The 25,274-nt window shown below is 43.9% G+C and overlaps 1 protein-coding gene across 1 annotated transcript in view; it reads right to left on the bottom strand.

Moving 5' to 3' along the window:
- zmp:0000001236 (mastermind-like protein 2) overlaps positions 1-25,274 on the bottom strand; it is a 166,971-nt gene that overhangs the window by 35,423 nt on the left and 106,274 nt on the right. The window contains exon 2 of the mRNA XM_055878328.1: positions 18,349-19,665. Within this exon, the coding sequence (XP_055734303.1) occupies positions 18,349-19,665 (1,317 nt within the window). The remainder of the gene's footprint in view (positions 1-18,348; positions 19,666-25,274) is intronic.

Genomic DNA, 25,274 nt, shown 5'->3' with positions numbered 1-25,274 from the left:
TTTACACATAATTTTTCAGAGGGTAGGCAAAAGGAAATATGGGGAAAGTATTGGGAGATGAGGACATGGATATTCCACATGGTGGCACAGCAACCGAAGAAAAATATCACTTGTTGGCGCTGACAGTCGACGCAGCAGGTCGTTTCTGTGCCATCTTCCCGAACAAGAGCGGTTCTGCACAACAGGTGTGCAAAGGGTTTCTTTCTGACAACATTGGGCTACCACCCCCCAAAAAAATGACAGGCTGATTGTCACGATGACGTGCAAGTCAATCACCACCAAACTGATTCCACCAAAGGATCAGTGAGAACATTTAGCGTGAATCTTGCAACACATTGAGTCCTTCCTTCCCCTAATCAGCCACTACAGACGAGAGCATGCCCCACATCGCCTCCACCTCCCGACGGACGTCAATTTTCGGTTCACGCATAATGACTACAAGGAGAAGACCAAAGATGCCAGCTGCGGTTACGAAACCTATCGCAAGGCGGTAAAGGGAAAGGAACATCAGCTTTGTGAAGCTTGGAGAGGAGGAGTGAGTGCTCTGATTGGTGCAGGGTCGTCATCTGAAGATGGAGCACAGGGAGAATGAGGAAACGCAAGCCTGCCAAGACAACAGCCAATGCAGCACCTGAATTCACCATCCCCAACCCCGACTGCATGCAATGTAGAACATATGAGGAACATTATAAGTCTGCAGGGCAGAGCAGAAGCCGTTACCGGGCTAAAGCACAGAAAGATTGGCCAGAGGACTGGTCTGTGAGGAGCGTTGATATGCAGAAAGTTATCATGCTCCCTCGCATGCTAGGTGTGAAAACAACATTGTTGACAAGAAGAATCGTTGCCTATCACGAGACATTCGCCACCGTTGGAAAGAAGTCTCAAAAGTAGAAAACAATCTCAGTGGTATGGCATGAAGGAACAGCTGGTCGGAGGGCAGAGGAGATTACTTCATCTTACGGAACAGCCCTGGAGAGGGAGAGGGATGTCAAGCATGCAGAGTATTGGGTGGAAAACTGCACTTCTCAAAACAAAAACTGGTGCCTTCTAACATCACCGGTGAGTGTTGCCAATGCTGACTCAACTTTGATGGAGGACATCACCCTCAAGTTCTTCGAGCCAGGACACACCTTCATGAGTGCAGACAGTTTCCAACATGACGTGGAACAGGAAATGAAAGCTCGACCTGGAGGTGTGGTGTACGGGGACTTCCTCCATGTGGTCGCCACTTCCAACGCAGGCAAGGTGGAGGTGGTGGAAATGAAATAGGAAAACATCCTGGCATGGAAAGCTGGCCATTCCATCGTCAAGCTGAAGAAGGCAGCAGCACCAAAGCTATGCAGAGATGGCTGAGATCCAGTTGAGGCGTGGATCCAGGAGCCTCATCTCCAAAAGTCTCCCATGAAGAAAAGGACTTCCCAGAGCTTGACTTCATCATGAAGAAAGTCCCTCTAGAGATACCCTCGACACTACGTAAACAGGATAGAGGGATAGAAGAGTCTAAGAAGATGGACATAATCACCAAGCTGTGTCCTCTGATGCCTGCAAATCGAAGGCAGTTCTGGAATGACTTGGCTGTGAACAGCATTGCTGAGGATGAGGAGTGATATGGAAGAGCACTGAAGATTTACTTAAAAATGAAATGTTACTTAAAAATGAAATTTAACTATTCAGCATTTTATCAATTGTAGCTAAATGTAATTTGGGTCCTCTTATGAATATATTTTATGAATATTTTTTTTAATGTATTATTAAAGCTGTTATTTATTCATTGATTCAAAAGTGTCATTTAAAAAAATACAAATAAAATGTTTTTATTATCAATCTCATTATTTATTATTTGTATTACCCTACGTCATACTTCTATCATGTTCCATCATTATATATTACAAGACATGTAATCATGTCATGTAATTCAAACAACTGCAGTGCTGCTTTTCACATGTATTCTTATAACAAGACATGGGGCTACTTGTCAAACACAGTATGTAACGTGACTGATGCGGAACCTACATCTCTATGTGTAAATGCAACGGGTATCTTAGTGGAAGACACACATAAATGGATGCAGTTTAAACTCTGTTGCACTGTCAGTAATTACACCGTTCTTGTGTTAATAGCATACATGACAAGTATAGTAAACTAACAAATGAAAATGGCTGATACTGCTCTTTGCTTTGGTATTACCCTGCAATTTCTAACATATCATGCGCCAAGGAAGAAGGCAGTAACTGCCGTTTAAGGATCAAAGGTCATGTCAGAGGTCAGGGTCAACATGAATAAAACATGTAGTCATAGTAAGGCAACAGGTCATTACATCTCCAATGATCTCCCTAGAATTAATTTGGCTGGACAATTTAAAAAAAACTTTCAAGCCATTTTTCTCAGTTCCACTCTATGAGCAGTTACTGCCTTTTAGCTTGGGAGGGCAGAGGGATCCCTAACCTCGATTTGGATTAACATTTCTACTTCAATGAGTCGGCAACTATGGACTTCCTGCTTACTCCCGGACCAGGAAGTGAAAGTGGCGGCAAAAGAGAGGCAGGATACGAGGCATCCTGACGAGAATACGTCGGAGAGCAAATAGACCGCCATTGCCATCTGTACTATTGGCGAACGTGCAGTCACTGGAGAATAAACTGGATGCGCTCCGTTAGAGACTATCCTATTAATCACTGGAGAATAAACTGGATGAGCTCCGTTAGAGACGATCCTATCAATCACTGGAGAATAAACTGGATGAGCTCTGTTATAGACTATCCTATTAGTCACTGGAGAATAAACTGGACGAGCTCCGTTAGAGACTATCCTATCAATCACTGGAGAATAAACTGGATGAGCTCTGTTAGAGACTATCCTATTAGTCACTGGAGAATAAACTGGATGAGCTCCGTTAGAGACTATCCTATTAATCACTGGAGAATAAACTGGATTAGCTCCTTTAGAGACTATCCTATCAATCACTGGAGAATAAACTGGACGAGCTCCGTTAGAGACTATCCTATCAATCACTGGAGAATAAACTGGACGAGCTCCGTTAGAGACTATCCTATTAGTCACTGGAGAATAAACTGGATGAGCTCTGTTAGAGACTATCCTATCAATCACTGGAGAATAAACTGGACGAGCACCGTTAGAGACTATCCTATTAGTCACTGGAGAATAAACTGGACGAGCTCCGTTAGAGACTATCCTATTAATCACTGGAGAACAAACTGGATGAGCTCTGTTAGAGACTATCCTATTAGTCACTGGAGAATAAACTGGATGAGCTCCGTTAGAGACTATCCTATTAATCACTGGAGAATAAACTGGATGAGCTCCTTTAGAGACTATCCTATCAATCACTGGAGAATAAACTGGACGAGCTCCGTTAGAGACTATCCTATCAATCACTGGAGAATAAACTGGACGAGCTCCGTTAGAGACTATCCTATTAGTCACTGGAGAATAAACTGGATGAGCTCTGTTAGAGACTATCCTATCAATCACTGGAGAATAAACTGGACGAGCACCGTTAGAGACTATCCTATTAGTCACTGGAGAATAAACTGGACGAGCTCCGTTAGAGACTATCCTATTAATCACTGGAGAACAAACTGGATGAGCTCTGTTAGAGACTCTCCTATCAATCACTGGAGAATAAACTGGATGAGCTCCGTTAGAGACTATCCTATTAATCACTGGAGAATAAACTGGACGAGCTCCGTTAGAGTCTACACTATTAATCACTGGAGAATAAACTGGATGAGCTCCGTTAGAGACTATCCTATTAATCACTGGAGAATAAACTGGACGAGCTCCGTTAGAGACTATCCTATTAGTCACTGGAGAATAAACTGGATGAGCTCCGTTAGATACTATCCTATTAGTCACTGGAGAATAAACTGGATGAGCTCCGTTAGAGACTATCCTATTAGTCACTGGAGAATAAACTGGACGAGCTCCGTTAGAGACTATCCTATCAATCACTGGAGAATAAACTGGATGAGCTCCGTTAGAGACTATCCTATTAGTCACTGGAGAATAAACTGGATGAGCTCCGTTAGAGACTATCCTATTAGTCACTGGAGAATAAACTGGACGAGCTCCGTTAGAGACTATCCTATTAATCACTGGAGAACAAACTGGATGAGCTCTGTTAGAGACTATCCTATTAGTCACTGGAGAATAAACTGGATGAGCTCCGTTAGAGACTATCCTATTAATCACTGGAGAATAAACTGGATGAGCTCCTTTAGAGACTATCCTATCAATCACTGGAGAATAAACTGGACGAGCTCCGTTAGAGACTATCCTATCAATCACTGGAGAATAAACTGGACGAGCTCCGTTAGAGACTATCCTATTAGTCACTGGAGAATAAACTGGATGAGCTCTGTTAGAGACTATCCTATCAATCACTGGAGAATAAACTGGACGAGCACCGTTAGAGACTATCCTATTAGTCACTGGAGAATAAACTGGACGAGCTCCGTTAGAGACTATCCTATTAATCACTGGAGAACAAACTGGATGAGCTCTGTTAGAGACTCTCCTATCAATCACTGGAGAATAAACTGGATGAGCTCCGTTAGAGACTATCCTATTAATCACTGGAGAATAAACTGGACGAGCTCCGTTAGAGTCTACACTATTAATCACTGGAGAATAAACTGGATGAGCTCCGTTAGAGACTATCCTATTAATCACTGGAGAATAAACTGGACGAGCTCCGTTAGAGACTATCCTATTAGTCACTGGAGAATAAACTGGATGAGCTCCGTTAGATACTATCCTATTAGTCACTGGAGAATAAACTGGATGAGCTCCGTTAGAGACTATCCTATTAGTCACTGGAGAATAAACTGGACGAGCTCCGTTAGAGACTATCCTATCAATCACTGGAGAATAAACTGGATGAGCTCCGTTAGAGACTATCCTATTAGTCACTGGAGAATAAACTGGATGAGCTCCGTTAGAGACTATCCTATTAGTCACTGGAGAATAAACTGGACGAGCTCCGTTAGAGACTATCCTATCAATCACTGGAGAATAAACTGGATGAGCTCCGTTAGAGACTATCCTATCAATCACTGGAGAATAAACTGGATGAGCTCCGTTAGAGACTATCCTATCAATCACTGGAGAATAAACTGGATGAGCTCCGTTAGAGACGATCCTATCAATCACTGGAGAATAAACTGGATGAGCTCCGTTAGAGACTATCCTATTAGTCACTGGAGAATAAACTGGATGAGCTCCGTTAGAGACTATCCTATTAACAGGACGTGAAAAACTGTAATATTCTATGTTTCTCAGAGCCATGGATAATATACAGTACATCTTGCTAGTTTTTCCAATGCAACCCGACGGCAGACTTGGTTAAAGGAAACTGAAATCCGTTTTACTGTCACTTGTGGAACTAGAGGCGACAAAACTCTAGATCACCTTAACTCCACACACAGAAATGCGTACAAGGCCCTCACCTTTGGCAAATCAGATCATAGCTCTATCCTCCTACTTCCTGCTTACAGGCAAAACCTCAAACAGGAAGTGCCAGTGACTTTCTCAGTACAGAAGTGGTTCGATGAAGTGGATGCTAAGCTACAGGACTCTTTCTCTAACACAGACTTTAATATTTTCCGTGATTCATCCGATAACATTGAGGAGTTCACCACATCAGTCACCGGCTTCATTAATACGTCGATGGACGACGTGGTCCCCCAGAGTGACCGTACGTACATATCCCAACCAGAAGTCATGGATTACAGGCAGCATCCCCACTGAGCTAAAGGCCAGAGTAGCCGCTTTCAAGGAGCAGGACACTAATCCGGACGCTTATAAGAAATCCCACGACGACCTCCGACCAGCCATCAAATAGAAAAAGCGCAATACATGACTAAGATTGAATCCTACTACACCGGCACTAACACTTTACGGATGTGGCAGGGTTTTACATGTTTCTATTAGGATCCCATTAGCCAACGCCAATGACAACAGCTAGTCTACAGGGGTATAGGTCAAAAGTTTGGACACACCTACTCATTCAAGGGTTTTTCTTTATTTTTACTGTTTTCTACATTGTAGAATAATAGTGAAGACATCAAAACTATGAAATAACACATATGGAATCATGTAGTATCCAGAAAATTGTTACACAAATCAAGTCCCCGCAACAATGTTCCAACATTTAGTGGAAAGCCTTCCAGGAAGTGTGGAGGCTGTTATAGCAGCATAGTGGGGACCAACTCCATATTAATGTCCATGATTTTGGAATGAGATGTTGGACGAGCAGGTGTCGACATACTTTTGGCCATGTAGTGTATTTATGGCAACAACGGGTGTGGCTGAAATAGCCGAATCCACTAATTTAAATGGTGTCCACATACTTTTGTATATCGTTTATGTTGCTAGTTGGATTTTCCCACTTGATTTTAGTAACCATTGCCCAGTTGTCTGTGTCAGAGATGTTAAACTCCATACCTCTCCTCGTGTCATCATTAAGAGGAACTTTACATGCTCTTTATTTTATTGACCTTGACTGTATCTCCCTGAACCTGATTTAGCTTTAAGCTTCGTAAATGTCTTCAATACTATTGTAGATAATCATGCCCCCTTCAAAACTCTGAGAGTTAAAGTTAGATTGAATGCTGAATGCTGAACCTGATTTAGCTTTAAGCTTCGTAAATGTCTTCAATACTATTGTAGATAATCATGCCCCCTTCAAAACTCTGAGAGTTAAAGTTAGATTGAATGCCTGGTTTACTCCTGAATTAGAGTAAGAATGTTGCCTGATTGGTAATCTTTTAGGCAACTGAGGAATCAATGTGTACGTCTGATCAAAAAGGCTAAATCTGATTATTATGTAACCACTCTTTCTGATTGTAAGGGGAACACGGCTAAATTCTGGAAAACTGTCAAATCTCTAAAGGGTAAGACTTACTCCTCTCTTCCCAAACAAATGAATTCAGACTCTGGCCTCGTTACGGACAAAATTTCACATCATTGATGCATTTAATCGTGGTTTTATTTCAGCGAGTTATCTTTTTGAAACAGCATCTAGCCCTATCTCTAAGAGTGGGCTAAATGCTGATTCAGGAATTCTTCAGATTGACTCGGAAAATGGTCGTGAAGTTTTTTTGCATTTTTGTCGATTCCACAGTAAAAATAAGTAATTGATGTGTTGTTTGCTATAGATACCAAGACAGGGGCTGCCCAATTGGAGCCGGGTCTTCCCAAGTGGTGCTGCCCCCCTCATCTCTAGCTCAGTAACCCTCATCTTAAGTCAAACATTGCTATCAAGAAATATTCCAAAAGTATGGAAAACAGCTTATGGGCTTGGACACACCTACTCATTCAAGGGTTTTTCTTTATTTTTACTGTTTTATACATTGTAGAATAATAGTGAAGACATCAAAACTATGAAATAACACATATGGAATCATGTAGTATCCAGAAAATTGTTACACAAATCAAAATATATTTTATATTTGTGATTTTTCAAAGTAGCCACCCTTTGCCTTGATGACAGCTTTGCCTGTCCATAAGGGCAGGGATAGTAGTGATCTTGATCATTATCGTCCCATCTTGAAGCTTCCATGTCTAGCCAAGATTCTCCAATCTTTAGTAAATAAGCAACTTCACTCTTTTTATCTGAGCATATTTTGAATATAAATTAATCTGGCTTTTGGCACTTTCTTCAATTATTATTTGTTTATATTTTCCTCTCTACATTGTTGGTAAGTAAACATTTCACTGTTAGTCCATACCTCTTGTTTACGAAGTATGTGACAAATACCATTTGATTTGGTTTGATTTTGCTACGGCTCAGAGCAAAAGTAGCTTGCTAATTTAGGCTGATGCCAGTGGCGCTGTAGACCTAGCTCAGTATATTGTTTCTGCAACAGTCTCTTCTAAATCACAGAGGAATAGATGAAGCATTAATATGTTAGCTACATGAAGTAAAATATAACATTCATTGCAGCAAAAGATTATAGGGTCCCTTAGGAAACATTAACCATCACTTTGGTTCCTATCCTGTCACATCATGGGTCATCAATCCTATCCTGTCTTTGGCTTTTTCATTTGTTGTCATGACAACACGGTGTTCAAATTGCACAAGATTATATTCTAACTATGGAATTAGAATAATCATTCTATTTCCATTTTTTTAATCTAAATCGCAAGTCAGATTGCAATTGCAATATCTGGTTAAAAATAATTCTTCGATTTTTGATTCATATCGTGTAGCCCTACCTGGCAGTGTGTAAATTATCTGAAACTAGGGTGGGAAATGCATACATTTATGAAAATGCAGGGGGAAAATGTGGTTGAAATTGAATTGAATAGTATAAACCAATCAGAATGGCGAAAGACCCAATGAAATCACCTAGAACCTATTTGTTGCAACCCTAGGATCATGCAATACTCATAAAAGCAAATGTACAACTTTTATTATTAAAAAACATAAAATACCATCAAACAACATCAGACCGCCAAACATTTAAAAACATATTGTGATATTTTGTCCATATCGCACAGCCCTACCAAGTAGTTTATCATGTTAATCCTGATGATTATCCCATCATCATTAGACAAGAATGTGGACAATTCATTTACAACAATATGGGATTAGGATGGGAATGGGTCATATGGGATTAGGATGGGAATGGGTCATATGGGATTAGGATGGGAATGGGTCATATGGGATTAGGATGGGAATGGGATTAGGATGGGAATGGGTCATATGGGATTAGGATGGGAATGGGTCATATGGGATTAGGATGGGAATGGGTCATATGGGATTAGGATGGGAATGGGTCATATGGGATTAGGATGGGAATGGGTCATATAAAAATAGGATGGGAATGGGTCATATGGGATTAGGATGGGAATGGTCATATGGGATTAGGATGGGAATGGGTCATATGGGATTAGGATGGGAATGGGTCATATAAAAATAGGATGGGAATGGGTCATATGGGATTAGGATGGGAATGGGTCATATGGGATTAGGATGGGAATGGTCATATGGGATTAGGATGCGAATGGGTCATATGGGATTAGGATGGGAATGGGTCATATGGGATTAGGATGGGAATGGGTCATATAAAAATAGGATGGGAATGGGTCATATGGGATTAGGATGGGAATGGTCATATGGGATTAGGATGGGAATGGGTCATATGGGATTAGGATGGGAATGGGTCATATGGGATTAGGATGGGAATGGGTCACATGGGATTAGGATGGGAATGGATCATATGGGATTAGGATGGGAATGGGATTAGGATGGGAATGGGATTAGGATGGGAACGGGTCATATGGGATTAGGATGGGAATGGGTCATATGGGATTAGGATGGGAATGGGTCATATGGGATTAGGATGGGATTGGGTCATATGGGATTAGGATGGGAATGGGTCATATGGGATTAGGATGGGAATGGGTCATATGGGATTAGGATGGGATTGGGTCATATGGGATTAGGATGGGAATGGGTCATATGGGATTAGGATGGGAATGGGTCATATGGGATTAGGATGGGAATGGGTGATATGGGATTAGGATGGGAATGGGAATGGGTCATATGGGATTAGGATGGGAATGGGTCATATGAGATTAGGATGGGAATGGGTCATATGGGATTAGGATGGGAATGGGTCATATGGGATTAGGATGGGAATGGGTGATATGGGATTAGGATGGGAATGGGAATGGGTCATATGGGATTAGGATGGGAATGGGATTAGGATGGGAATGGGTCATATGGGATTAGGATGGGAATGGGTCATATGGGATTAGGATGGGAACGGGTCATATGGGATTAGGATGGGAATGGGTCATATGAGATTAGGATGGGAATGGGTCATATGGGATTAGGATGGGAATGGGTCATATGGGATTAGGATGGGAACGGGTCATATGGGATTAGGATGGGAATGGGTCATATGAGATTAGGATGGGAACGGGTCATATGGGATTAGGATGGGAATGGGTCATATGGGATTAGGATGGGAATGGGATTAGGATGGGAATGGGTCATATGGGATTAGGATGGGAATGGGTTATATGGGATTAGGATGGGAATGGGTCATATGGGATTAGGATGGGAATGGGATTAGGATGGCAATGGATCATATGTGATTAGGATGGGAATGGGTCATATGGGATTAGGATGGGAATGGGTCATATGGGATTAGGATGGGAATGGGTCACATGGGATTAGGATGGGAATGGGTCACATGGGATTAGGATGGGAATTGGTCATATGGGATTAGGATGGGAATGGGTCATATGGGATTAGGATGGGATTGGGTCATATGGGATTAGGATGGGAATGGGTCATATGGGATTAGAATGGGAATGGGTCATATGGGATTAGGATGGGAATGGTCATATGGGATTAGGATGGGAATGGGTCATATGGGATTAGGATGGGAATGGGAATGGGTCATATGGGATTAGGATGGGAATGGGTCATATGAGATTAGGATGGGAATGGGTCACACGGGATTAGGATGGGAATGGGATTAGGATGGGAATGGGTCATATGGGATTAGGATGGGAATGGGATTAGGATGGGAATGGGTCATATGGGATTAGGATGGGAATGTGATTAGGATGGGAATGGGAAATATGGGATTAGGATGGGAATGGGTCATATGGGATTAGGATGGGAATGGGTCATATGGGATTAGGATGGGAATGGGTCATATGGGATTAGGATGGGAATGGGTCATATGGGATTAGGATGGGAATGGGTCATATGGGATTAGGATGGGAATGGGTCATATTGGATTAGGATGGGAATGGGTCATATGGGATTAGGATGGGAATGGGTCATATGGGATTAGGATGGGAATGGGTCATATGGGATTAGGATGGGAATGGGTCATATGGGATTAGGATGGGAAATATGGGATTAGGATGGGAATGGGTCATATGGGATTAGGATGGGAATGGGTCAAATAGGATTAGAATGGGAATGGGTCACATGGGATTAGGATGGGAATGGGTCATATGGGATTAGGATGGGAATGGGTCATATGGGATTAGGATGGGAATGGGTCATATGGGATTAGGATGGGAATGGGTCATATGGGATTAGGATGGGAATGGGTCATATGGGATTAGGATAGGATGGGAATGGGTCATATGGGATTAGGATAGGATGGGAATGGGTCATATGGGATTAGGATAGGATGGGAATGGGAATGGGAAATATGGGATTAGGATGGGAATGGGTCATATGGGATTAGGATGGGAATGGGTCATATGGGATTAGGATGGGAATGGGTCACATGGGATAAGGATGGGAATGGGTCACATGGGATTAGGATGGGAATGGGTCACATGGGATTAGGATGGGAATGGGTCACATGGGATTAGGATGGGAATGGGTCATTACCTGTTCAAAAGATAGTATGCACATAATATATTCAACAATTCTACAGGTTCAGGAAAATATGAATAGAAATACCTGATCACCTTAGATCACCTCATCACCTTTGATCACCTGATCACCTTTGATCACCTGATCACCTGATCACCTTTGATCACCTGATCACCTTTGATCACCTGATCACCTGATCACCTTTGATCACCTGGGATCACCTGATCACCTTTGATCACTCCAGAATAGATGTTGACCATCGCAATGATCTACAGGGCCTTCGGAAAGTATTCAGACCCCTTGACTTTTTAAACATTTTATTACGTCACAGCCTTATTCTAAAATGGATGAAATCGTTTTTTCCCGTCATCAATCTACACACAATAACAAAGCAAAAACAGGCTTTTAGACATTTTAGCTAATTTATGAAATATCACATTTCCATAATTATTCAGACTCTTAACTCAGTACTTTGACAAAGACAATTCTCTCCATTTGCTCAGTTTGGCTGGGTGTCCAGCTCTAGGAAGAGTCTTGGTGGTTCCAAACTTCTTCCATTTAAGAATGATGGAGGCCACTGTGTTCTTGGGGACCTTCAATGCTGCAGAAATGTTTTGGTACCCTTCCCCAGATGTAAGCCTCGACACAATCCTGTCTCAGAGCTCTACGGACAAATCCTTCGGTCTCATGGCTGGTTTTTGCTCTGACATGCACTGTCAACTGTGGGACCTTATATAGACAGGTGTGTGCCTTTCCAAATCATTTCAAATCAATTGAATTTACCACCGGTGGACTCCAATCAAGTTGTAGAAACATCTCAAGGATGATCAATGGAAACAGGATGCACCTGAGCTCAATTTAGAATCTCATAGCAAAGGGTCTGAATACTTATGTAAATAATGTATTTCTGTTTTTATTTTTAATACCTTTGCAAAAATGTATAAAAAACAGTTTTTGCTTTGTCATCATGGGGTATTGTGTGTAGATTAATGAGGATAAAAAAAAATATATATATTTTAGAATAAGGCTGTAACGTAATAAAATGTGGGAAAAGTCAAGGGGTTCAGAACACTTTCTGAAGGCCTGAATATAGACTGGGACGATATAGACTGAAGGCCCTGAATATAGACTGGGACGATATAGACTGAAGGCCCTGAATATAGACTGAAGGCCCGGAATATAGACTGGGACGATATAGACTGAAGGCCCTGAATATAGACTGAAGGCCCTGAATATAGACTGGGACGATATAGACTGAAGGCCCTGAATATAGACTGAAGGCCCTGAATATAGACTGGGACGATATAGACTGAAGGCACTGAATATAGACTGGGACGATATAGACTGAAGGCCCTGAATATAGACTGGGACGATATGGACTGAAGGCCCTGAATAAAGACTGGGACGATATAGACTGAAGCCCCTGAATATAGACTGGGACGATATAGACTGAAGGCCCTGAATATAGACTGGGACGATATAGACTGAAGGCCCTGAATAAAGACTGGGACGATATAGACTGAAGGCCCTGAATAAAGACTGGGACGATATAGACTGAAGGCCCTGAATATAGACTGGGACGATATAGACTGAAGGCCCTGAATATAGACTGGGACGATATAGACTGAAGGCCCTGAATATAGACTGAAGGCCCTGAATATAGACTGGGACGATATAGACTGAAGGCCCTGAATATAGGCTGAAGGCCCTGAATATAGACTGGGACGATATAGACTGAAGGCCCTGAATATAGACTGAAGGCCCTGAATATAGACTGGGACGATATAGACTGAAGGCCCTGAATATAGACTGGGACGATATAGACTGAAGGCCCTGAATATAGACTGGGACGATATAGACTGAAGGCCCTGAATAAAGACTGGGACGATATAGACTGAAGCCCCTGAATATAGACTGGGACGATATAGACTGAAGGCCCTGAATATAGACTGGGACGATATAGACTGAAGGCCCTGAATAAAGACTGGGACGATATAGACTGAAGGCCCTGAATATAGACTGGGACGATATAGACTGAAGGCCCTGAATATAGACTGGGACGATATAGACTGAAGGCCCTGAATATAGACTGGGACGATATAGACTGAAGGCCCTGAATATAGACTGGGACGATATAGACTGAAGGCCCTGAATATAGACTGGGACGATATAGACTGAAGGCCCTGAAAATAGACTGGGACGATATAGACTGAAGGCCCTGAATATAGACTGGGACGATATAGACTGAAGGCCCTGAATATAGACTGGGACGATATAGACTGAAGGCCCTGAATATAGACTGGGACGATATAGACTGAAGGCCCTGAATATAGACTGGGACGATATAGACTGAAGGCCCTGAATATAGACTGGGACGATATAGACTGAAGGCCCTGAATATAGACTGGGACGATATAGACTGAAGGCCCTGAATAAAGACTGGGACGATATAGACTGAAGGCCCTGAATATAGACTGGGACGATATAGACTGAAGGCCCTGAATATAGACTGGGACGATATAGACTGAAGGCCCTGAATATAGACTGGGACGATATAGACTGAAGGCCCTGAATATAGACTGGGACGATATAGACTGAAGGCCCTGAATATAGACTGGGACGATATAGACTGAAGGCCCTGAATATAGACTGGGACGATATAGACTGAAGGCCCTGAATATAGACTGGGACGATATAGACTGAAGGCCCTGAATATAGACTGGGACGATATAGACTGAAGGCCCTGAATATAGACTGGGACGATATAGACTGAAGGCCCTGAATATAGACTGGGAATATAAAGACTGAAGGCCCTGAATATAGACTGGGACGATATAGACTGAAGGCCCTGAATATAGACTGGGACGATATAGACTGAAGGCCCTGAATATAGACTGGGACGATATAGACTGAAGGCCCTGAATAAAGACTGGGACGATATAGACTGAAGGCCCTGAATATAGACTGGGACGATATAGACTGAAGCCCTGAATGTAGACTGGGACGATATAGACTGAAGGCCCTGAATATAGACTGGGACGATATAGACTGAAGGCCCTGAATATAGACTGGGACGATATAGACTGAAGCCCTGAATGTAGACTGGGACGATATAGACTGAAGGCCCTGAATATAGACTGGGACGATATAGACTGAAGGCCCTGAATATAAACTGGGACGATATAGACTGAAGGCCCTGAATATAGACTGGGACGATATAGACTGAAGGCCCTGAATATAGACTGAGACGATATAGACTGAAGGCCCTGAATATAGACTGGGACGATATAGACGGAAGCCCTGAATATAGACTGGGACGATATAGACTGAAGCCCTGAATATAGACTGGGACGATATAGACTGAAGGCCCTGCATATAGACTGGGACGAAATAGACTGAAGGCCCTGAATATAGACTGGGACGATATAGACTGAAGGCCCTGAATATAGACTGGGACGATATAGACTGAAGGCCCTGAATATAGACTGGGACGATATAGACTGAAGCCCTGAATATAGACTGGGACGATATAGACTGAAGGCCCTGAATATAGACTGGGACGATATAGACTGAAGGCCCTGAATATAGACTGGGACGATATAGACTGAAGGCCCTGAATATAGACTGGGACGATATAGACTGAAGGCCCTGAATATAGACTGGAACGATATAGACTGAAGGCCCTGAATATAGACTGGGACGATATAGACTGAAGGCCCTGAATATAGACTGGGACGATATAGACTGAAGGCCCTGAATATAGACTGGGACAATATAGACTGAAGGCCCTGAATATAGACTGGGACGATATAGACTGAAGCCCTGAATATAGACTGGGACGATATAGACTGAAGCCCTGAATATAGACTGGGACGATATAGACTGAAGCCCTGAATATAGACTGGGACGATATAGACTGAAGCCCTGAATATAGACTGGGACGATATAGACTGAAGGCCCTGAATATAGACTGGGACGATATAGACTAAAGGCCCTGAATATAGACTGGGACGATATAGACTGAAGGCCCTGAATATAGACTGGGACGATATAGACCGAAGCCCTGAATATAGACTGGGACGATATAGACCGAAGCCCTGAATATAGACTGGGACGATATAGACTGAAGGCCCTGAATATAGACTGGGACGATATAGACTGAAACCCTGAATATAGACTGGGACGATATAGACTAAAGGCCCTGAATATAGACTGGGACGATATAGACTGAAGGCCCTGAATATAGACTGGGACGATATAGACTGAAGGCCCTGAATATAGACTGGGACGATATAGACTGAAGGCCCTGAATATAGACTGGGACGATATAGACTGAAGGCCCTGAATATAGACTGGGACGATATAGACTGAAGGCCCTGAATATAGACTGGGACGATATAGACTGAAGGCCCTGAATAAAGACTGGGACGATATAGACTGAAGGCCCTGAATATAGACTGGGACGATATAGACTGAAGGCCCTGAATATAGACTGGGACGATATAGACTGAAGGCCCTGAATATAGACTGGGACGATATAGACTGAAGGCCCTGAATATAGACTGGGACGATATAGACTGAAGCCCTGAATATAGACTGGGACGATATAGACTGAAGGCCCTGAATATAGACTGGGACGATATAGACTGAAGGCCCTGAATATAGACTGGGACGATATAGACTGAAGGCCCTGAATATAGACTGGGACGATATAGACTGAAGGCCCTGAATATAGACTGGAACGATATAGACTGAAGGCCCTGAATATAGACTGGGACGATATAGACTGAAGGCCCTGAATATAGACTGGGACGATATAGACTGAAGGCCCTGAATATAGACTGGGACAATATAGACTGAAGGCCCTGAATATAGACTGGGACGATATAGACTGAAGCCCTGAATATAGACTGGGACGATATAGACTGAAGCCCTGAATATAGACTGGGACGATATAGACTGAAGCCCTGAATATAGACTGGGACGATATAGACTGAAGCCCTGAATATAGACTGGGACGATATAGACTGAAGGCCCTGAATATAGACTGGGACGATATAGACTAAAGGCCCTGAATATAGACTGGGACGATATAGACTGAAGGCCCTGAATATAGACTGGGACGATATAGACCGAAGCCCTGAATATAGACTGGGACGATATAGACGGAAGCCCTGAATATAGACTGGGACGATATAGACTGAAGGCCCTGAATATAGATTGGGACGATATAGACTGAAACCCTGAATATAGACTGGGACGATATAGACCGAAGCCCTGAATATAGACTGGGACGATATAGACTGAAGGCCCTGAATATAGACTGGGACGATATAGACTGAAACCCTGAATATAGACTGGGACGATATAGACTGAAGGCCCTGAATATAGACTGGGACGATATAGACTGAAGGCCCTGAATATAGACTGAGACGATATAGACTGAAGGCCCTGAATATAGACTGGGACGATATAGACTGAAGGCCCTGAATATAGACTGGGACGATATAGATTGAAGGCCCTGAATATAGACTGGGACGATATAGACTGAAGCCATGAATATAGACTGGGACGATATAGACTGAAGGCCCTGAATATAGACTGGGACGATATAGACTGAAGGCCCTGAATATAGACTGGGACGATATAGACTGAAGGCCCTGAATATAGACTGGGACGATATAGACTGAAGGCCCTGAATATAGACTGGAACGATATAGACTGAAGGCCCTGAATATAGACTGGGACGATATAGACTGAAGGCCCTGAATATAGACTGGGACGATATAGACTGAAGGCCCTGAATATAGACTGGGACGATATAGACTGAAGCCCTGAATATAGACTGGGACGATATAGACTGAAGGCCCTGAATATAGACTGGGACGATATAGACTGAAGCCCTGAATATAGACTGGGACGATATAGACTGAAGCCCTGAATATAGACTGGGACGATATAGACTGAAGGCCCTGAATATAGACTGGGACGATATAGACTGAAGGCCCTGAATATAGACTGGGACGATATAGACTGAAGGCCCTGAATATAGACTGGGACGATATAGACTGAAACCCTGAATATAGACTGGGACGATATAGACTAAAGGCCCTGAATATAGACTGGGACAATATAGACTGAAGGCCCTGAATATAGACTGGGACGATATAGACCGAAGCCCTGAATATAGACTGGGACGATATAGACTGAAGGCCCTGAATATAGATTGGGACGATATAGACTGAAGCCCTGAATATAGACTGGGATGATATAGACTGAAGCCCTGAATATAGACTGGGACGATATAGACTGAAGGCCCTGAATATAGACTGGGACGATATAGACTGAAGCCCTGAATATAGACTGGGACGATATAGACTGAAGCCCTGAATAAAGACTGGGACGATATAGACTGAAGGCCCTGAATATAGACTGAAGGCCCTGAATATAGACTGGGACGATATAGACTGAAGGCCCTGAATATAGACTGGGACGATATAGACTGAAGGCCCTGAATATAGACTGGGACGATATAGACTGAAGGCCCTGAATATAGACTGGGACGATATAGACTGAATGCCCTGAATATAGACTGGGACGATATAGACTGAAGGCCCTGAATATAGACTGGGACGATATAGACGGAAGGCCCTGAATATAGACTGGGACGATATAGACTGAAGGCCCTGAATATAGACTGGGACGATATATGTATTAGATAGATAGATGTATTTCTATTTCAGACATACAATATTCGTTTTCATATGATATTTGATGTGATAAATGTACTGTTTCATATAAACGATGGAACATACTTAAAATGCACTGATGTAGTCAAGTCACTAAACCTCGAGTCTGAGTCGAGTCCCAAGTCTCTAGCGCTTGGAGTCCAAGTCGAGTCAGAGTCCTGGAACTCAACCACTACAACAACGCAAGGATAGTCTGCAAGTATTTATATAGGGGATTAATACCTGTCGTTGTTGAGCCAGTTTAAAGTGGAGTCCAGGTCCAGGTCCATGCTGGCTGAGAGGGGTTCTCTGGGCCAGGGACTTGGGCTGCAAGTGAGGAGACCCAGACACGGGCCGGTGCTGCTGGGGGTTCTGGTAGTTATGAACTGGGTGGTTCGTGTTCAAGTTCTGGGCTGAGGTGGACGGCTGCTGCTGTTGTTGTTGTTGTTGATGGGCTGTAGTCTGACTCAGTGGACCTGCCATAGTGGAGGGTTGCTGGGATGCTTTAGGGCTGAAGTGGAGCATGGGTTTGTTGCTGAGCACCTTCATATCCAGGTGGCTGGAGCTGTTGTGTCCGTTGGGCTTGAACAGACAGTTGTTTATGCCTTTACCCTGGTTGTCCATGGAGGTCTGGGGGGTGATCCTCTGGCCCATTGAGGCCGGGTTGGAGAGCTTGTCCTGGGGGAAGGAGCTGGAGGAGGGCTGCGTGTTCCAACTGGTGCCTGGTCCTCCTCCCCCTCCAGCCTGAGTCTGTTGGTGGTGAAGCAGGGCCTGGGGGTTGGGTTGCTGCTGGTTCTGGTTGGCTGCCATCTGCTTTAGCTGCTCCGCATGGGACACCTCAGGCCAGCCAGGGAGACCTCTGCTCGGGGGTCCGGCCAGCCCCGAGGGTCCCTGGCCTTGGCTCTTCTGGTTGGTGATGGGGGAGGAGCTGGACATGGTGTAGGAGGGACCAGTGGATGCCGGGCGGAGCTGTGAGGAGCCGCCATGGCCATGTGTCTGGCCGTAGTCTGGAGAGGAGTACTCCGTCTTGATGGGCTTGTCCAGGTGGGAGCAGAGGGTAGCCGCATCGCGCTCCAGATCCGCCAGGCCGAACGTATCATCCTGCTTCAGCATCTTCTCAAACTCCTGGTCGTGCAGAGACGGGACGGTCTTGGTCAGCTCGTCGAACAGATCCTGAAGCTCCGGGTCGATCTGGCTGCTGAACACCATCATCTCCGTAGACCTCTGGCCGCAGGAAGTAACATGGTCTATAGGTTCCTTCTTCATCTCCTTCAGGGTCATGTTGATGAGGTCAGAGTTCATGACCCCATGGGGCATCATGTAGCTGCTGTTGTTATTTTTCCTGTTTAAGGGGTGGCCTATGGACGAAGTGTCGCCTCCCATGGACTGTGATTGCCCGGAGCTGAAGGAACAGGGTCCGTGCCCACCCAAACTGCCGCTGCCCCCCTCCAGACGGACACGTTTGAAGTCCAGCCCCGACGGCCCACAGGACAGGCCGTTCTGTTGGGAGGAGTAGCCAGGAGTATGGCCCTCGATCTTCCTCCTCAGAGACCCTTGGAGCTGTGGAGAGAAAGGAAAACTCTGTTGAAAAAACTGCTCACAGTCACATTATCTTAATTTCAGAATACAATAGTAACTGGCTTCCAGTTGAAGCTCGCATCCGCTACAAGACCATGGTGCTTGCCTACGGAGCTGTGAGGGGAACGGCACCTCCGTACCTTCCGGCTCTGATCAGGCCCTACACCCAAACAAGGGCACTGCGTTCATCCACCTCTGGCCTGCTCGCCTCCCTACCACTGAGGAAGTACAGTTCCCGCTCAGCCCAGTCAAAACTGTTCGCTGCTCTGGCCCCCCAATGGTGGAACAAACTCCCTCACGACGCCAGGACAGCGGAGTCAATCACCACCTTCCGGAGACACCTGAAACCCCACCTCTTTAAGGAATACCTAGGATAGGATAAAGTAATCCTTCTATCCCCCCCCCCCCCTTAAAAGATTTAGATGCACTATTGTAAAGTGGCTGTTCCACTGGATGTCATTAGGTGAATGCACCAATTTGTAAGTCGCTCTGGATAAGAGCGTCTGCTAAATGACTTAAATGTAAATGTAAATGTAATTTCAAGTGGTGGCATGGTCTCATCGTTAAAATGTGTCTTTTTTAATTTATGTCTAAAAAAAAAGGTACAAATACCCACTTCAATGCTATTACCTTACCAATAGAATAACAATCTAACCAACAGATATATATATCATCAGCATGACATCAATGTAACCAGATCTTTATGTAGCCAAGACAGCTGATAACATTGATGCATGGAAGGCAGACTTTCTTGACAAAAGGTCTTTGTCAAGGATCTCAGATTAAAGCCAACTAGCGCTAGTCCAATTCAAGTGTTGCCTGAAGACAATCGAACAATTAAAATACCAAGACCTCCTATTTACAGGACAAATAAATCCTGTTCTTTGACGTCTTAAACCAATTAAAATGATTATGATCATTCTAAATATCAGTATAATAAAAATGTAGTACGAGCACAAAGTGTCTCTATGTAAATTGATCAAATTTGACAATCTGCTTCGAGGCCTCTAAACCATGTTCACTTGACCGACCAACCAGCATGTTAGCAGAGACTTGACAAGCCAGCATGTTAGCAGAGACTTGACAAGCCAGCATGTTAGCAGAGACTTGACAAGCCAGCATGTTAGCAGAGACTTGACAAGCCAGCATGTTATCAGAGACTTGACCAATAAGCCAGCATGTTAACAGAGACTTGACCAATAAGCCAGCATGTTAACAGAGACTTGACCAATAAGCCAGCATGTTATCAGAGACTTGACCAATAAGCCAGCATGTTATCAGAGACTTGACCAATAAGCCAGCATGTTATCAGAGACTTGACCAATAAGCCAGCATGTTAACAGAGACTTGACCAATAAGCCAGCATGTTAACAGAGACTTGACCAATAAGCCAGCATGTTATCAGAGACTTGACCAATAAGCCAGCATGTTATCAGAGACTTGACCAATAAGCCAGCATGTTATCAGAGACTTGACCAATAAGCCAGCATGTTATCAGAGACTTGACCAATAAGCCAGCATGTTATCAGAGACTTGACCAATAAGCCAGCATGTTATCAGAGACTTGACCAATAAGCCAGCATGTTATCAGAGACTTGACCAATAAGCCAGCATGTTATCAGAGACTTGACCAATAAGCCAGCATGTTATCAGAGACTTGACCAATAAGCCAGCATGTTATCAGAGACTTGACCAATAAGCCAGCATGTTATCAGAGACTTGACCAATAAGCCAGCATGTTAACAGAGACTTGACCAATAAGCCAGCATGTTAACAGAGACTTGACCAATAAGCCAGCATGTTATCAGAGACTTGACCAATAAGCCAGCATGTTAACAGAGACTTGACCAATAAGCCAGCATGTTATCAGAGACTTGACCAATAAGCCAGCATGTTATCAGAGACTTGACCAATAAGCCAGCATGTTATCAGAGACTTGACCAATAAGCCAGCATGTTATCAGAGACTTGACCAATAAGCCAGCATGTTATCAGAGACTTGACCAATAAGCCAGCATGTTATCAGAGACTTGACCAATAAGCCAGCATGTTATCAGAGACTTGACCAATAAGCCAGCATGTTATCAGAGACTTGACCAATAAGCCAGCATGTTATCAGAGACTTGACCAATAAGCCAGCATGTTAACAGAGACTTGACCAATAAGCCAGCATGTTATCAGAGACTTGACCAATAAGCCAGCATGTTAACAGAGACTTGACCAATAAGCCAGCATGTTATCAGAGACTTGACCAATAAGCCAGCATGTTATCAGAGACTTGACCAATAAGCCAGCATGTTATCAGAGACTTGACCAATAAGCCAGCATGTTATCAGAGACTTGACCAATAAGCCAGCATGTTATCAGAGACTTGACCAATAAGCCAGCATGTTATCAGAGACTTGACCAATAAGCCAGCATGTTAACAGAGACTTGACCAATAAGCCAGCATGTTATCAGAGACTTGACCAATAAGCCAGCATGTTATCAGAGACTTGACCAATAAGCCAGCATGTTATCAGAGACTTGACCAATAAGCCAGCATGTTATCAGAGACTTGACCAATAAGCCAGCATGTTATCAGAGACTTGACCAATAAGCCAGCATGTTATCAGAGACTTGACCAATAAGCCAGCATGTTATCAGAGACTTGACCAATAAGCCAGCATGTTATCAGAGACTTGACCAATAAGCCAGCATGTTATCAGAGACTTGACCAATAAGCCAGCATGTTAACAGAGACTTGACCAATAAGCCAGCATGTTATCAGAGACTTGACCAATAAGCCAGCATGTTAACAGAGACTTGACCAATAAGCCAGCATGTTATCAGAGACTTGACCAATAAGCCAGCATGTTATCAGAGACTTGACCAATAAGCCAGCATGTTAACAGAGACTTGACCAATAAGCCAGCATGTTATCAGAGACTTGACCAATAAGCCAGCATGTTATCAGAGACTTGACCAATAAGCCAGCATGTTATCAGAGACTTGACCAATAAGCCAGCATGTTAACAGAGACTTGACCAATAAGCCAGCATGTTATCAGAGACTTGACCAATAAGCCAGCATGTTATCAGAGACTTGACCAATAAGCCAGCATGTTATCAGAGACTTGACCAATAAGCCAGCATGTTATCAGAGACTTGACCAATAAGCCAGCATGTTATCAGAGACTTGACCAATAAGCCAGCATGTTATCAGAGACTTGACCAATAAGCCAGCATGTTAACAGAGACTTGACCAATAAGCCAGCATGTTATCAGAGACTTGACCAATAAGCCAGCATGTTAACAGAGACTTGACCAATAAGCCAGCATGTTATCAGAGACTTGACCAATAAGCCAGCATGTTATCAGAGACTTGACCAATAAGCCAGCATGTTATCAGAGACTTGACCAATAAGCCAGCATGTTATCAGAGACTTGACCAATAAGCCAGCATGTTATCAGAGACTTGACCAATAAGCCAGCATGTTATCAGAGACTTGACCAATAAGCCAGCATGTTATCAGAGACTTGACCAATAAGCCAGCATGTTATCAGAGACTTGACCAATAAGCCAGCATGTTATCAGAGACTTGACCAATAAGCCAGCATGTTATCAGAGACTTGACCAATAAGCCAGCATGTTATCAGAGACTTGACCAATAAGCCAGCATGTTATCAGAGACTTGACCAATAATAGATCATGCATGAAATATAGGAAGAGGAGCTACACTACAGTAGGGTGATAGGAGCTACACTACAGTAGGGTGATAGGAGCTACACTACAGTAGGGTGATAGGAGCTACACTACAGTAGGGTGATAGGAGCTACACTACAGTAGGGTGATAGGAGCTACACTACAGTAGGGTGATAGGAGCTACACTACAGTAGGGTGATAGGAGCTACACTACAGTAGGGTGATAGGAGCTACACTACAGTAGGGTGATAGGAGCTACACTACAGTAGGGTGATAGGAGCTACACTACAGTAGGGTGATAGGAGCTACACTACAGTAGGGTGATAGGAGCTACACTACAGTAGGGTGATAGGAGCTACACTACAGTAGGGTGATAGGAGCTACACTACAGTAGGGTGATAGGAGCTACACTACAGTAGGGTGATAGGAGCTACACTACAGTAGGGTGATAGGAGCTACACTACAGTAGGGTGATAGGAGCTACACTACAGTAGGGTGATAGGAGCTACACTACAGTAGGGTGATAGGAGCTACACTACAGTAGGGTGATAGGAGCTACACTACAGTAGGGTGATAGGAGCTACACTACAGTAGGGTGATAGGAGCTACACTACAGTAGGGTGATAGGAGCTACACTACAGTAGGGTGATAGGAGCTACACTACAGTAGGGTGATAGGAGCTACACTACAGTAGGGTGATAGGAGCTACACTACAGTAGGGTGATAGGAGCTACACTACAGTAGGGTGATAGGAGCTACACTACAGTAGGGTGATAGGAGCTACACTACAGTAGGGTGATAGGAGCTACACTACAGTAGGGTGATAGGAGCTACACTACAGTAGGGTGATAGGAGCTACACTACAGTAGGGTGATAGGAGCTACACTACAGTAGGGTGATAGGAGCTACACTACAGTAGGGTGATAGGAGCTACACTACAGTAGGGTGATAGGAGCTACACTACAGTAGGGTGATAGGAGCTACACTACAGTAGGGTGATAGGAGCTACACTACAGTAGGGTGATAGGAGCTACACTACAGTAGGGTGATAGGAGCTACACTACAGTAGGGTGATAGGAGCTACACTACAGTAGGGTGATAGGAGCTACACTACAGTAGGGTGATAGGAGCTACACTACAGTAGGGTGATAGGAGCTACACTACAGTAGGGTGATAGGAGCTACACTACAGTAGGGTGATAGGAGCTACACTACAGTAGGGTGATAGGAGCTACACTACAGTAGGGTGATAGGAGCTACACTACAGTAGGGTGATAGGAGCTACACTACAGTAGGGTGATAGGAGCTACACTACAGTAGGGTGATAGGAGCTACACTACAGTAGGGTGATAGGAGCTACACTACAGTAGGGTGATAGGAGCTACACTACAGTAGGGTGATAGGAGCTACACTACAGTAGGGTGATAGGAGCTACACTACAGTAGGGTGATAGGAGCTACACTACAGTAGGGTGATAGGAGCTACACTACAGTAGGGTGATAGGAGCTACACTACAGTAGGGTGATAGGAGCTACACTACAGTAGGGTGATAGGAGCTACACTACAGTAGGGTGATAGGAGCTACACTACAGTAGGGTGATAGGAGCTACACTACAGTAGGGTGATAGGAGCTACACTACAGTAGGGTGATAGGAGCTACACTACAGTAGGGTGATAGGAGCTACACTACAGTAGGGTGATAGGAGCTACACTACAGTAGGGTGATAGGAGCTACACTACAGTAGGGTGATAGGAGCTACACTACAGTAGGGTGATAGGAGCTACACTACAGTAGGGTGATAGGAGCTACACTACAGTAGGGTGATAGGAGCTACACTACAGTAGGGTGATAGGAGCTACACTACAGTAGGGTGATAGGAGCTACACTACAGTAGGGTGATAGGAGCTA

The sequence above is a fragment of the Salvelinus fontinalis genome, chromosome 23, assembly GCF_029448725.1.
Source record: "Salvelinus fontinalis isolate EN_2023a chromosome 23, ASM2944872v1, whole genome shotgun sequence".
Lineage (NCBI taxonomy): Eukaryota > Metazoa > Chordata > Actinopteri > Salmoniformes > Salmonidae > Salvelinus > Salvelinus fontinalis.
Note: the sequence above shows the minus strand (reverse complement) of the source record. Positions and strands in the feature narration are given on the sequence as shown.